The sequence below is a fragment of the Phoxinus phoxinus genome, assembly GCF_949152265.1.
Source record: "Phoxinus phoxinus genome assembly, chromosome: 10".
NCBI classification, from domain to species: domain Eukaryota; kingdom Metazoa; phylum Chordata; class Actinopteri; order Cypriniformes; family Leuciscidae; genus Phoxinus; species Phoxinus phoxinus.
Window position 1 is genome coordinate 26,305,669 of NC_136885.1, and position 15,666 is coordinate 26,321,334.

Sequence of the window (15,666 nt, forward strand, 5' to 3'; positions counted from 1 at the left end):
GACACAAATGACATATTTTGGCCATTTGACGTAATGGGTTTGAAGCATCAGACCTGTTTTATAGCACATGAAGATCTGGGAATTTATTTAATTAAGAGAACATAGAATGCACTGTATCCCAAAATGCAATAGGACTTGACTTTCAATTACCAAATTGGATTTAAACACAGTAACACAGTAAATGCTGCTCCACACAAACTCAGTGTTTCTTTGGGTTTCCAACATATGCAACATCAAACAACGTTTGCGAACATATAGTCTGATGCACTTTGATAGTGTTGCACTGTTATCATTTATATGCATGTAACGCATCTCATCAGCAGCTCGGTTAGCAAAGTCCATCTCTGCATATGCTGTGAGTTTGGGTAGCTTAGAACTTTGGGAACGCAATGTGCGTCATTTCACCAGATTTGTAACGTGAATCATTTATAAGCATACACCAACACTGGAGAATTCATCAATATGTTTCTAAATATGCAAATTGTTGTTCATCGTGATTTCAAAATAAAAGTTTAAACCCTCGCTTTGAGTTTGCTTGTGCTGATGACCACGTGTCCTTTTTCAAGAAATGGCAGTGGCTGTAGCGTTTCTATCATAAAGAAGTGGTCAAATATTAAAGATGAAAAGTTGTTTTGGCCAACATTAAACAAGGATTTGATCTGCTGTAAGGTGTAACAATCACCAGCCCGTTGAAGCCCTCTGCAGGCATTTGTGATAATAGGCTATAATGTACATAAGTTGATTGTTTATGTATATTACATTATGTATTTTAACAGTGTTGTTCAATTAAACCAAATTATTACTTGCTTTTGATACTTTATTTGAACCAAATATTATTTCCTTATTTTTATTATATATGTCTATTTTTATTACCACAAAAAAATCGGATTACTCGATTAATCGTCAAAATAATCGTCTAATAGTGTTCAAATAGTCTTGTCTTGTTCTTGTGAACCCAATTTCGTGTATCATCTCATGAGTTGTCTCAGCCTCAGACGTCACGCCTTGGATTTTTTTCAAGTACCGCTTAATTTTTTTTTTTGGAGGGCTCAAAATGGATGTATAACCTCTATGATTAGATATTATACAAATCGATTTATGTGTGATGAAAAGAGAATTTACGTTGTGACCGATATAAAAATAAACCTGGAATTCTGTTTTTCACACATATTGTGCCCTATCATACACCCGGTGCCATGCAGCGCTAGCGCAACGAGTGTTTTTTTGCTAGTTTCAGCCTGACGCAGTTATCATTTTCCCGTCCTGCGCCACGTTGTTTAAATGGCAAATGCATTTGAGCCCATTTGTGCGCCCATGGGCGTGCTGGCCTGAAAACAAGGTGTGTTTAGGCGCGTTGCTATTTTGAGGCAACTGAACTAGACTGTGCAATATATATTTTTTGTTATTCAAAGAACGCGTTAGCAATGTGCGCCTATAGGCGGGTCCACAATCGTGCATAGTACACTCTGTTTATTAAACACACAACGCACAGCAGCACACAAGCATGCCAAATACAAAATATAAAAGGATTACAATGTAAAAGATTATTAGGCCTATAGTGTACAAAAAGATATGTTGGAATCCGGCTTGTCCCGTAGATGGTCTTTTTGTGCGCTTTAACCTCGCGCACGAGCAGATCCGTTTACGCTCTGGAGACGCGTTTTGGTCTTTCCACTATCAAATTATGTCATGTAAATAGCGAATCCACCATGGCATGAGCACAACTGGCATTAAGGGAATGGGAGATGAGACTCTGATTGGTTTATTGCATGTAAAGGCCAAAACACACCCATTACTAGACAACCATTTTAGACCATGCGTCTGGCGCGCCGACCATTTTTCCCGTTGTTTCGAACAAGTCCTAAGTTCACTTGCGCCGTACGCTTTTTAAACCATGAGTTTAGATCGTTAAAATAGGGCCCATTGTCTGTTTTGAATTTCTTCATTAACATGTAGGGTGTCACACATTATAATAGTAGGCTACTATATTTGATAACACTGTATTTTGATGGTCCACTTTAGACATTGTAATAAGTAACTTTGCAACTACATGTCTCTTAGTAGACTGTCTGCTTAATATCTGCTAACACTTTATTTTGATGGTCACCATAACAGACATTTTAAGTAACTTTGCAACTACATGACAACTTATTCCACTAACCCGAACCCTAACAACAAACCAACAGTCTGTCTAATACTCTGAGAATTAGTTGACATGTATTGCAAATTAATGACAGTAATTGCAAAGTTACTTATAGTTAATGCCTAATGTAACCCACTATTTCGACAAAATAAATAAATGAATAAACACATTACTATTGTTTATGATTTTGGCCAACACCACTCTGGCAAGCAAGTTATATGATTATAAGATATAACAGTTATGCCCTATTTGTGCAGATAAATCCTTTTAAAAGTTTTATGAACCAAGGCTTTTCATCCCAGCACGTCGGGTCAATTTCTGGTTTACGAGTTGTGCAGAGAACAGGACTGTGACCCACAAAGCATTATTTCACATTATTATTTCGGGGGTGTTTGAATACATGCCGGATCTATAATGCTTTAATCAATACAGACTGTATAATTTGCCATTTGTTCTGTTGTCCAGCACCATTTTATTCCAGATGAATTGACCTTTTTATAGACTCGTCTTGGCTCATGCCCAGAGTGCTTAGAAGTTCACCGTGATCATTATGTTGTTGGAAAGCACTCGTTTCCGTCCGTATGCATCACTGGTGATGTATCCAATTAACATTTGACAATCTATGCTTCTTGACAATGATACATCTGCCCCAGTTGTCGCTTTGAGCCATATTCGAGTATAATATTACATTTTAACCTATAAACATAACCGCTAAAGCTAAGACTGTTTATCTTTTTTTCTTAATTGTTACATTATGAACTAATGCAACTGACTCCACATCTCTACTGCTAATTTCTTTTCAGGATGTTTATTGATTTTGAGTATTATCGTGCTAGCACTCAATCAAAACAAGATTGAAATCCTCTGGTACTCTGAAATAACAAAATTTTACAAGCTATAGGAAATAGTGACACTTTACAAGGTTTTGTTTGTTAACATTATTTAATGCACTGTGAACTAACATGAAAAACAAAACTGTATTTTTAACTAACATTAACCAAGGTTAATAAATGTTGTAAAAAATGTATTGCTCGTTGTTCATGTTAGCTAATGCATGAACTAATGTTAACAAATAACACCTTATTGTAAAGTGTTACCGAAATAATTTGTCAAGAACATAAGCGTAAAATGTAAACAAAGCCTTGCACGTCAGCTGGAAGAAGCCCGAAGAAAGGCTACATGATGAAATGCCTCACTAAAGTTCACATTCATTTGTAGAAAATGATGCTTGGCTGCAGTTGTAAGTTAAAGGCGGGCCAGACATTTTTCACCAACAATTACTCTGTCTGTCAGGCTCTAAATGTATGACAGAGAAATAAAAGAAATATCATCAGTCCCACCTGTATTGATGACCTTCTGTCATTGTGCTGCATATTGTCAGTTTCACTTGCACGAAGCACAGTGAAATAAGGTGATATTGTTAGACATTGATCATATTTGCATTTGTCTCTTCTAAATTCATGAATGCTTGCAAGAGTGCCAGATGAATCATTTTCAGAGAGAAAATTGTAAAGGCCAACCCATCAAAAGTTTTTCTATTTTCTCAAAGTTTTGCCTTTAATGACAGGTGGAAACTTTCTGAACTTCTGCCCAGGAGCAACACAGACTCATTGGAAAAACGTTCCTGTGGAAACATTTGAGCAAAACGCAAAATAGGTAGCCTAGCTACTGCTACATATCACTGCGGTTTCTAAAAGAAATGAACACTAGAGGCATAAAACAGCACTTTTAATCATTTTCACACACAATTATAATTACAGGGGCAGATTATGGACTAATAAAGACTTGTTTTCACATGCCTCCTTGCACAGTTATGACCTCAAAACACTTTTTACCATAGTACAGGATTTGTAAACTAATATATTTTGGAGTTTGCTCAGTAGCTGGTACAGAATTATACTTGTGATACGGAAAGCTCGGGTTCGAACCCCTTGAAAGACGAGTCTCGATATAATAGTCCAAAGTTCAAAAACAAGCTAAAATGCTTGGTTACGATTACGGTTTTATGTCGCATTTATTTTTTTCAACACTATCGGGTAGGTTTAGGGCAGGGTATAGTGTAGATGTAGGCTGCGCTATTTTAAACCGTAATGGAGCATTAATCATTTAGCGCCACTCACTGGACATTTCAATTCAGAACTGCAGTGATAGGTACAAACTGATCCATAATAGAAACATTGCCATATTCACGTTCATCTGTGTCCCGGATAGCTCTGAGATGTGAGATCCAAGCGCAGCTTTATTGGGAAATCCAGAATCGCCGAGCAAAGGGTCAAAAACACTTGCAAACAGTCCACAGGAGACCAAAAGACAAGGGAGAGTGCTCAGGAATGCCTTGTGACAATTACAAAACCTTGATGAGAAATGGCAGAGAGAACATGGTATACATAGGGTGAGACAGACAATGACACCCAGGTGAATGCAATAATTCGTGATGAGTCAGGGCAAAGGATTATGGGAACTGTAGTTCATGGCTGAGTGGCAAAGGTCAGCGGAGGAGTCAACCTGGGCACACCAGCTGGTAACTGTGACAATCAAAAAACTAAACACGCGTTTAGCGCCACTCACTGGTCATTTCACTTTGAAACTGTCGCGAAACGTGCACGATGCAACGCATTTTTGCAAAAATGTTGCCACAGGTAGCCCACATCTTTCATTATATCCTCCTGCGACCCAGGAATAGACTTTTGCCCTCTGTAGTGGTAATAATTGGCAACGTTTTCATAATAATGTCTAATATTTCATATGGATATAATGTCTTTCCCTATTCAAAATCCCAAAATTTGGTATCTCTGAAAAGCCCTGAATGTGCTATTTACGGGACATCCAGACTTTTCACAGAGAATTTCACTAATGTCCTTCTTTTTTCATTACATGTTGTCCCAAGAAAACATTCATATTAAAATTGGATACAGTGTAGAGAAACACTGTATTGAGTGGGACTACATATTGCATGAAGTAAAATGGTATATCAATTCATTCCGTAATATCTTTCGTAACATAGTTGAGAATCATCTTTAAATAAAGTTTGATTTAAAAATGATATATAATTGTACCTCCCTATTCTAGCTTATGCTCTTAGATATGTCTTAAACGTTGTATTTTGAGCACTTGTTTATTTGCCTCTTCACAATGAATCACTTGCTGCTGTATTCCTCATTTGTAAATCGCTTTGGATAAAAAAATCTAAATAAAAAAAATCCTGGAACCTAAAAATGTATCGATGAATGAAAAATAAATCCCATTGCCTATATACATGTCATGTCCTGGTGCCCACTAACAGAGAAGATAGCAAAATATCTTTTTTCAAAAATGTTTTTTCCCCCTCCATTTGTTATTTCTTCAGATTTTCTTTTGTAAAATTTAGTATTTTTTTCATATCACAAAAAAATCTGCATCTCAGGAGGATAAATCTGAACAACATTTTGTAACATTCACAGTTCATATTCACAAACTATTTCATATTAGGGCATTTATTAATTTAGCAGATGCTTTTATCCAAAATGAATTACAAATGAGGAAAGGCAAGTCAACCAAAGGAGACATTAACAATAGGGTGCTTCAGATTTCCATTTTAGCAAGAAAAAATGAGCTATAGTGCAGAGGTTAACAATGCAGAAATAAAACAGAAGAGAGTAGGTTGTGTAATGGGCTTAGTAGGGAGTATATTAAAGTGCATGAATGATTTGAGATCAAGTGCTTGCAAAGAAGTTTAGAACATTATGTGGAGTCATAATCATGAGGGACAAATAAAAGTCAGTAAAAAAGCTCTACTTTTTGTTGATCAATAAATACTCATTTATAAATAATCACACACACATTTACTGTATATATATATATATATATATATATACACAGTGTGTATATATATTTATATATATATATACATACATACATGCATACATATTCATTCACCAGGGGTGCCCTTCAAGTGCATCATCCTTTATTTCGTGAAAAAAGTGTGCTTTTTTGCATTAACAGCGCAAGCCTCACTCGATAAATAGAGCAGCATATCTCACACAGATAGGCTGAGGAGAAACAGATGGTGCGGACCCGTGCCTCATACAGCGAGCCATCGCTCTGTAACAGGTTGTGGAGATTCACGGGGTGGAGGGAAGATAAAGAAATGGAGGAATGGAACTCATCCATGTGTCCACTGCACCTGGCTATCTGCCTCCAAGCTATGTCTATCCTATGCGCCGAGCTGGAACAACGGGCCGCTCTACCACCTACGGGGAGCCCTGCACGTACAAACCGGACGAGATAAGAGGCCATAGAATTCGTCAACCAGGAACGTCCAAAACCAGGCCATCTGGCTGGGGTCTCTCCTACCCACTTTACAAGGCACCGAACCGCAGCGCCAAGAAGGTTCCCACCTGCTCACACAGCAACGGGAAGAGATAACAGCTGAATAGCAAACATTTGTTGCAAAGTGTGTGCAATTTACATAGCAAACCTACAATTTGCATGGAGAAGTCACACTTCGAAACTCAGAGGAGAGCACTGGCACTTGTGTGTGTGAGTTTAAGAACATCAACATGAAAACAGAGACTGGATAAAGATGGGAGAGACTGAGTGTCTGCAGTGTGACCTCTCCAAGGACAGAAGATTAGCATGTATGGCCGCTGATCAGCAGAATGTCTGAAGAACCTCAAAGAGGGGCAAAATTACAAGGGTAATGCTTTCTTTCGGAAAAATTATGCAACATTTTCCATTCTGAATTAGGATGCACTTTTTTTCTTTCTTCCAGGGACTGAATGAAAGGGGTTTATTGAATTTATGAATACTTCTTGAATGCTTTACATTCAGTTAAAAACATTACGGAATGGGCAAAGAAATGTTTTTCAAGGGTTTTGTAAACGCTAATGTGATCTTGTTCAAACGTGTTCCGTGCTTTAGCCATGAGAAAAGAAAGCACAGATGCTAAAAGGGGGCAATAACATTTTTAAATGGTCAAATTATATAATACAAAATGTAAAGGTAGAGTAGGCAATTTTCAGAGAGACTAGCAATAGAGAGCTATAGCTTTGAAAGCATAAGATCCCACCCTCCCGTCTCCAAAGCCACGCCGCCTTCAAAACACAGGGAGCAAAAAAAGCATCACGAGAGGCGGTGTTAAACCTCATGTCTCAAAGCGCACAACATTACAATAATAATGAACAAAAACAACTTAAAGAGCACTGACCTGTACCACCTGACTGCCGCAGATTCATTTCGGCGTCGTTAATGTTGCCATTATAACGCATTTATTCGAGTCAGGAACTGCTCTGAGTTTAACGTCATGGGTTTCCATCTCTTCCAAATTACAGAGGTTATGGTATGAACGCAGCATAAGATCAGATGAGTTGTTTTGGTTTTGGCTGCTGTTTGTTTGTGGCACTCTGTGACTGACATCTGTCTAACTCTGCATAGCATGAAACACACTGATGAATTGTGATGTCTGGGCGAGCAGGGTGCACGGAGGTATGGAAATGCGTCGACAGGCAGGTATGATGTTGTATCATTGCATTCGGATTTCGAACTGAACAGACAATATATATATATACACACATTTAGACCACTTAACTAGTGGTTGCTATCAGGATGTTAAGAGACCGCCTACTCTGCCTTTAATTGAATTTTGAATTGACCCCTGAATAAGGTCTGTGACAAAATAAATCAGAAAAAAAAAAAGAAAAAAAAACGTTGACTTACTTGGAAAAAGGCTGTTGCTAAGTGGGAAAATGGACTATACTGTAGGTAAACACATCTAATAACTAGTCTGCTTTTACAGCCCCAATGTGTTTATAATCACGCTCATGCACTATTCTAACTCAAACGTTCAGGGAAAATGTTTTAAATAAAGTTCGAAAGAGTTGTTGGAAGCTTAATGGTGGTTATGAAGTCATGCAACTGTTTATATCCCACGCATAGTTTTTCACTTCTGCCGATTCTATTTAGGCTTCCAAATTCATAAGTTGTTTATTTGTGAACAATATTATGATGCACAACATATGTAAGAATCATAAACTTTTAGCCAGGTCTTCTTCAGCCTTCCTCACCTGCAATTTTTGCTAGGCGTTGTACCGATTGCCGCAGAACGTGACTTGCCAGTTTGATGCGAATGATAGCGGTTTATAAAACAGATAGTCCCGGTGATTCTGATTGGTTGAGCCACATTCAAAGCCGTTGTAAATTACTCTACAAACATACACCTGTGACCTCATTGCAGTAGTATCACTGCACCACTGTTTAAAGATTAAACGCTATATATTTGTATGGGCTAAACGTTTAAAAAAAGCGATAAGCCCCATAACTGATTCCAAACAGTCATGAACAGCAGTGTTTTAATTATTTCACCAGGAAAAAAAGCGAAATTTAGCTAATTGGTTTCCTTTTTAACTAATTAATTAACATAAACTACTCAAACAACCCAGTTCTTTCCGAAATTTTCCAATTTCGCATATAAGGGTTAGACAGGACGTTTTAGGAAAGCATTTTTGAATAGACTCCCTCAGCTCCACTCAGTTATAAAGCTGCGTGTGGCATGCAAAGTGACATTCAAAATCGCAATGGAACATTTAGTCATTCTTTTGGAAAAAGTAGCTTGTTACTTTAAAATCTACAAAGGTTAAACAGCTGAGCTACTGTCATGCCATTGAAAAATGTAGTTAGTAGCATAGCTAGTTTTAGCTAGTGACCCCTCAACACTGCAGTTCAGTATATGTGCTGTGACAGAGGAGGTCTTGTCCTCTAATTAATCTGGCATGTCTTTAAGCTCCAACACTGGATCACTTTGCAGGCCTGTTGAATAATTCACATCTCCCCTACGAGCTACTGTATGTCATAGGAGAAAGCCTGCGGTCTGCAGCCTCCTCACATCCATGCCAGGAAATGGGGAGAATACAAAAAAGGAGGAAGTGAGAGAGGTAGGGATGGGCGCGGGAGAGATTGAGTTCAAAAATAGACATTGCAGAGATAGAAAGACAGTGATAAGAACCACCCGACTGAGAAAGCGACAGGAAAGGAAAGGATGGAAAGGCAGACAGACGGTGGTCTAAAAGGGGTGAGCGAATCTAATGAATCAGCAGAGGCTGCGAGTCTATCCCAGAAGAGCAGATCTGGCTGACAAAGCACAAGGATATGAAATGTCAGTCAGGTCACAGTCTTTATGTTCAAGTTCCATTTAGGATGAGCCCAAGAACAATCGCAGCTCTCACTTCTCTCCCAGACTGCAAGATTATTTATTAATTATGGCCTGCCTGCCTGCCCGGTAATGGGTTTTAAACAACTGCACTGTGTACACTGTTGCAAATGTCATGACTTTTTATAAACACTACTATAAGCAAGAGATAATATACAGCCGGCCGGTCAATGTCACAAAATAACCAGACAGGGTGACCAAACAAATAAATCAGTGAACATGAAATATTGATTTGAGTTTAAATGACTTTATAATCTTACCTGTATATTATCTGAATCTTACCAATAAGAAGAAACAAAAAACAATGTACACAACAATCGCAACAAGACACATACTGCAACACTATTAGTAATATATTAAGGGTTAAGACAAAAATATAAATTAACTCTGTCATTTCAACTCTCTGAGAGTTTTGGCATGGTAATGAGTATGGCTGTATGGCTGATGGAGTAATGTGTTTGGTCTTGGTGGAATAAATCTGCCACTGCCAACACACACACACGACACACTGCTGGTGTACAAGCATGCATGAGTCACCCTCATAGCAGATCTATACAGGTGGAGCTGGGGAAGGTGGAGGATTTCTGAAAGCACGCTGCAACTTCTACAGCAAACAATAATTTGAACGTTGGGCAGCAAGCTCATTGGCTACCAATACAGCGGGGACCAATCAGCTGTGCCCTATTGCAAGCAGATTGGGTTAAGGACTTGTGAGCCTGCACAATCTAGAGTTTCATGACAGAACTTTGTATATATATATCTGACGGCTGAATGCTGTGATCGACCAATCAAAATAGAGTATTCCATAATGCAATTTTAATGACATCAAATGTTCTCAGAAATGTTTCAATCAAATTAGAACTTATTTTACACAATATGTACTCAATTTAAAATGTTTGAAAACAGAATAAAAAAGATGAATTGGCTAACAATAGTTAATGCATTAGGTATACACTAATAATGAACAAGATTTACAGCATTTGTTGATCTAGATTAGTTTATAAATATAAGATTGTTCATGTCCGTTCAAAATACATTAATGTACTAATGTTGAAATGTTATAAATGTAGACAAAATGCTATTAAAAAAATAGTTAATAATTTCATGACACCCAATGCATTTACTATTGTAAACAAATATATTTAGTGTTGCCTTCAAAGCTACACAAACACACAAGATGTTGAATAAATGAACGCTCCAATAAGACATTTACAGTCTTAGAACATTTTATTGTTGTTTGAACACCCCGTCCCACCCCAACCCTCAGTTCCCCGTGAGATATATGCCTCCACGTCCTCTTCCAGTCCCACAAACACATGGTCAAAAACACAGTTCTTTTTCAATTCATTCAGTATCATACAGAAACACTTGGAAGGAAACAAATAAACAAACTGAACGCACAAAAAACAAGGACCTGGCTCAACATTTGTCAAGAGTGGCTAAAGTCCTTCCTCTCTCATAGTGAGACAGTAGGGGTAGTTATGCGGTATTAGCATAGGTGACTACTAGTAGAAGTTGGCTAATGTCTTTGGAATGCGCATGGTAAAAATAAAAATAAAAACCATTGGAGGGGTTTAAAGTGACAGAATGGGCCTTCTGAAGGGGCGACTTTGGAATGGCTTTTAGAGATCATTCTCAGCTGACTGAGCACGTGTCAGATCTTTTGGCGGCATATTCAGGAAATAGTCTTATACGGTACAGTACATTCAACTCTTTCTGTTACTTTTAAATGGTTAAATCTGGCCAAACAAACTTTATTCACATACTATTCACAGAACACAAATATACATCTATATGTACACATACTTTCCACCAGGCACTTTCCATGAAAGTCCACAGGGGGCTGGGGGTTCGGTGAAGAAAGTCACACCACTGTCTTTGTAGCCTCTTCAATCAATTAATATTTTCCCTGGCTCCCTTAGAGGAGCAGTTTGCCCAAAACTTTTAATTCTATCATCATGTAGATAATCATGTAGTAAATAATTTTGGCTTGAGGATTCGTAAATAATGGCAGACTTCTCATTTTTGGGTGTCCCTTTACCTAGCTTGTTAATATAATCAGGAATCTCATGCTGTCACCCGAGTGTGGACCGGGGCAGCCTGGCATCTGAGATGCTTTATGCAGAGTAATGTGATCATTGGGAAAACGCCTGTGGTTTGCTAACTTGGCATCTTGCTGATACTGCGATTTCACAGTTGGGGTCATAACAATTTGAGAGATGCGAGTGTAATACTGATGTGGATACTCTCAGCATTTATACTTAGCTTGAAGTTAAAAATAGCAAACTGTATTTATCACCATTGAAATGTGGTAGTTTAATCACTGAACTGTGCTGTCAGTTCTACTTGCCTGCACTAAACTGTCTGGCACCTTCCACGAATAAGGTACAAAATACAGCCTGAAGCTCTTAAAAAATAAAGATATTTTTTTTCTTTCAACCAATAGACAGTGAAAGAAGGTTCTTCGGCTTTAGAAAATGTTGATCTTCACCTTCAGAAAGTAGCAAAGGTACAATTTATAATATGAGCAATTTTATGTAACCCTGTTACCAAACATATCAAATCAAGTTTAAAAGCCAGATTTGTATGATTTTACAATGTAGCAATAACAATGAAATGTCAAAATTAAATAAAAATGTGTAATCGTAGCATAAAATAATAAAAAAATATATATCATAAAATAACTTCTTGTTCAATGAGAGTGGAATAAAAGCTATATGTGGTTTAAAATTTCTGAGGTGAGCTAACATGGGGCTTGTGACACTGATGGTTGGAAAACCTTCATGAGACACTACGGTACTGTCTTCATGGAATGCACACTCGATGGTCAAACGATCAACCATCATGTGTCCAGCTATTATAGGAAAACGGCAAAATAAAACCCACCGAAAACAGTAATGGACTGTGAATGTGTAACTTAAAGGGATGCTTTGAAGAATCTCGAGCCCAGGATTCAGCTGTACACTCAAAGCTGCACAATTGTTAAACAAAATCCACTCAAAGAACACGGGTCAGTCCGATAAATAGTTACAAGTGAATAGAAGAAGATTGCCGGTGTTCTTTTTGGTCCCTTTCTCCTCACTTCTGACACAGTTTCGCCTCCGTTCCCCGTTTCGCAGCACCGTTGTAAAAAGACTATTAACTGCGCTCTCTCAAAACCATTGAGTGAGAGGATAAAGGTCAGGGTGTAATCCACCGCAAGCTTTAGAATGCCATCACGTCTGCCCCTTGTTAATGTACTTCCTTTGCTTTAAGCACACAGGGCCACTGTTAGCACTTGAGACTTACACCTTAAGACGTCAGGGATTTCCAGCAGACGGTGAGTATATATACAAGTGAGAGGAAAAAAGACAACAGTCACAACAAGATAGGAAAGCCACAGCTGGGCAACATGGCCGCCTGACCCTCCTGTCAATCTCCTCTTGAGACATATGGCACCATATATAGTAATAAACTCCGCCTCCGATGATACATTTCCTCGGAGACGTGGAAAACGTTGGCGAAAAGCGTGTCCTTTGCGTTGAAGAGGCATCGACATCTTGATAGGCAGTTGATGGAAAGCTGTCTGCTGGTTGAATCTGTGTGTGTGTGTGTGTGTGTGTGTGGATGTCAGCGTTTGTGCATGCATGTGTGTTTTGTCCTTTTGGCGCTTTTTAAGGGGCTTGGCAGGTGCCCGACTCCTTTTTAAAAGCCCCGGTAAAGACGCCCGACTCATCTCCACTGCACTGCACATGAAGAGATCTTCTCCAAGTGATGTTTATTTCTGCTCTTCAGTCCAGCCAGCCAGAGAGAAACAGGCAGGTGTAAAATAAAGCCGCTGTTTTTAGAAACAGCCCACTATCTCTGCGAGCAGAGGTAAACCAACCACACCGCACCAAGCCAGGCTCTGGAATCGCTCACAGCTTTGAGGAAAATGTGCTGAAAAAAATCCTAAACCGAAAAAAACAGCCATGACAGAAAGGGATGTAACATATTTAGATGTTTGGGGTAAAAAAAAGAGAACCGGCAGAGAACTCCTCGTTTTTTTTTGGTCCCGTTTTCTTCCTTCTGCTTTTTGATCTGGGTAAGACGACAGAAAGACGGGAAGCAGAGGGGGATGAGGGGGTGTAGAGTGAGCCTGCCGGTGGTCCTGCTCCATGCAGTCAGGTCAGCATGGGGGGTTGTGGGGGGGAAACTCGCTATCTGACCTCCAAGCAGTCCAAATACTCCAGAACCAGCTCATAACAGAAACGATACTGCTCCTGCACCACACACACAGAAACAACAGAATTAGTGCAAAACTTCTATATTTTTGTATACACACCAGTTCAAAATATTTATATAAACATGCTCACAAAGGCTGCATTTATTTGATCAAAAGGTAATACTTTATTTTGATGGTCCCTTTTAAACATTCTGTTGACTATAGCTTTGCAACTACATGCCAACTAACTCTCATTATAGTATTAATAGACTGTCTGCTTAATATCTGTTAACTCTTTATTGTGGTGATGCTCCTCCAACAGACATTCTACTGTCTATAAGTAACTTTACAACTACATGTCAACTTATTCTAACCCTAACCCTACTAGTCTACTAATACTCTACTTATACTCTAATGAGAGTTAGTAGACATGTAGCTGCAACGTTACTTATAGTCAACAGAATGTGTTAAAGGGACCATTCAAATAAAGTGAAACCGATCAAAAATACAGTAAAAAAAAAGAAACTTTCTGAATATTATTATAATTTACTGAATTGTTGCTTGAGAAATATTTATTATTATCAATGTTGAAAACCATTGTGCTGCTTAATATTATTGTGGACCCGTGCTACATTTTGTCTTTCTATTCAATAAAATTATTTATTTTATTGAATAGAAAGTAAAAAAAAAAACTGCATTTATTTGAAGTAAACATATTTTGTAACATTATAAATGTCTTTACTGTCCTGTCACTTTTGATCTATTTGATGCATTTGCTGAATATTTATTTTTTAAACTTTTTAAAAATATATTTAACAGTTATTTCATATATATATATATATATAAAATAACTGTTAAATATATTTTATTAATACCTTAAGTGCAGATGTAATCTAACCATTCTACCACACTACCGTTTAAAAGTTTGAGTTTAAAAAATAAATAAATATTGAGCAAATGCATCAAATAGATGAAAAGTGAATCAAAAGCAAGATGGAAAAAAAAATGAAAAAAAGATATATATAATATATATATATAGATTTTTTTTTTTCATATTTTTCAGAAATCATTTATAAAATTATTTTATTGTATCTGCATGTTTAAAAAAAATATGACAATACAAAAGCAAACAAATTTAATTTAGGAAACAATTACGCTTTTGTTAACTTAAAAATCAGATTTAATATTTCTTTACACATTATGGGCCCTATCTTGCACCCAGCGCAATTGACTTTGTACACCGACGCATGTATCATTCCTATCTTGCACCCGCGCACAGCGGACTTTTCCCTCCACAGACGCACGTCGGTAAATTAGGGAATGAACTTGCGCTCGCGGGGGGCGGTTCAGCGCAAAGAGGAGGCGTGTTCCGGCGCAAAACTTCCCTGGTGCTATTTTCCACTATTTTCAAGCAATTGCGCCACTGACCAGGAAAAAAACAGTGGCGCGTTGCGCGTTAGTGATATGGTATTTTAAGGGCGCGTGCTTGGCCATAATGTAGCGTGTTAACGCGCATCCACTTTGATTCTCTAATAATTATAAACAGACGCAGCAGTTTTCAATTTTTGCAAATCATACATTATTACAAGGAAAAATATTAACACACGAGGGAAATCATTGTTGTGCCCGTGAAGATGTGAAAAAGATCTATCTAGATTTTTAAAAAAAAATCTAGATTAGGCTACACATTTACCCAAATTATACGCCTGTTTAACCGAAGCTAAGTTGGGCCAGTAAATTAATTAAGCCCAATGTCACTTCTCTGTGTTTTACGGCCCTGACGAGAACGTCGGTCTCCTCGGCTGTGAACTGCTCCTGGCGTGCGCTGGCAAATCCGCCGTTATAATAGCAATCCGCCGTGGAACAAGCGTGCCGGCTCTTAAAGGGAATGTGAGAGGACGCTCTGATTGTTTTTTTTTCACGTTACGCCCAAACCACACCTATGAATAATAAAGCTACTTCAGACCAACCCATTTTAGATTTGCGCCAGGCGCAAGAGTCGTTTATCCCGCCGGGAAAATAGCAACAGCGCCGGGATCCGCCCACAAAGTTACTTGCGCTTTGACACTTGCGTTTCAGATCGTTAAAATAGGGCCCTATATGTTTTTATACATGAAAATTAAGCTGCCTTGTTATTTTAGTTAAGGTGTTCCCCAA

The 15,666-nt window shown here is 38.2% G+C and overlaps 1 protein-coding gene across 9 annotated transcripts in view; it reads right to left on the reverse strand.

The window, feature by feature from the left end:
* Positions 1 to 10,130: 10,130 nt before the first annotated feature.
* Positions 10,131 to 15,666, reverse strand: part of ptprub (protein tyrosine phosphatase receptor type Ub) — a 215,085-nt gene continuing 209,549 nt past the window's right edge. For all 9 annotated transcript variants that reach the window (XM_079625169.1, XM_079625170.1, XM_079625167.1 and 6 more), the window contains one exon: positions 10,131 to 13,567. In XM_079625169.1, coding sequence (XP_079481295.1) covers positions 13,505 to 13,567 — 63 coding nt within the window. In that variant the 3' untranslated portion in view covers positions 10,131 to 13,504. The remainder of the gene's footprint in view (positions 13,568 to 15,666) is intronic.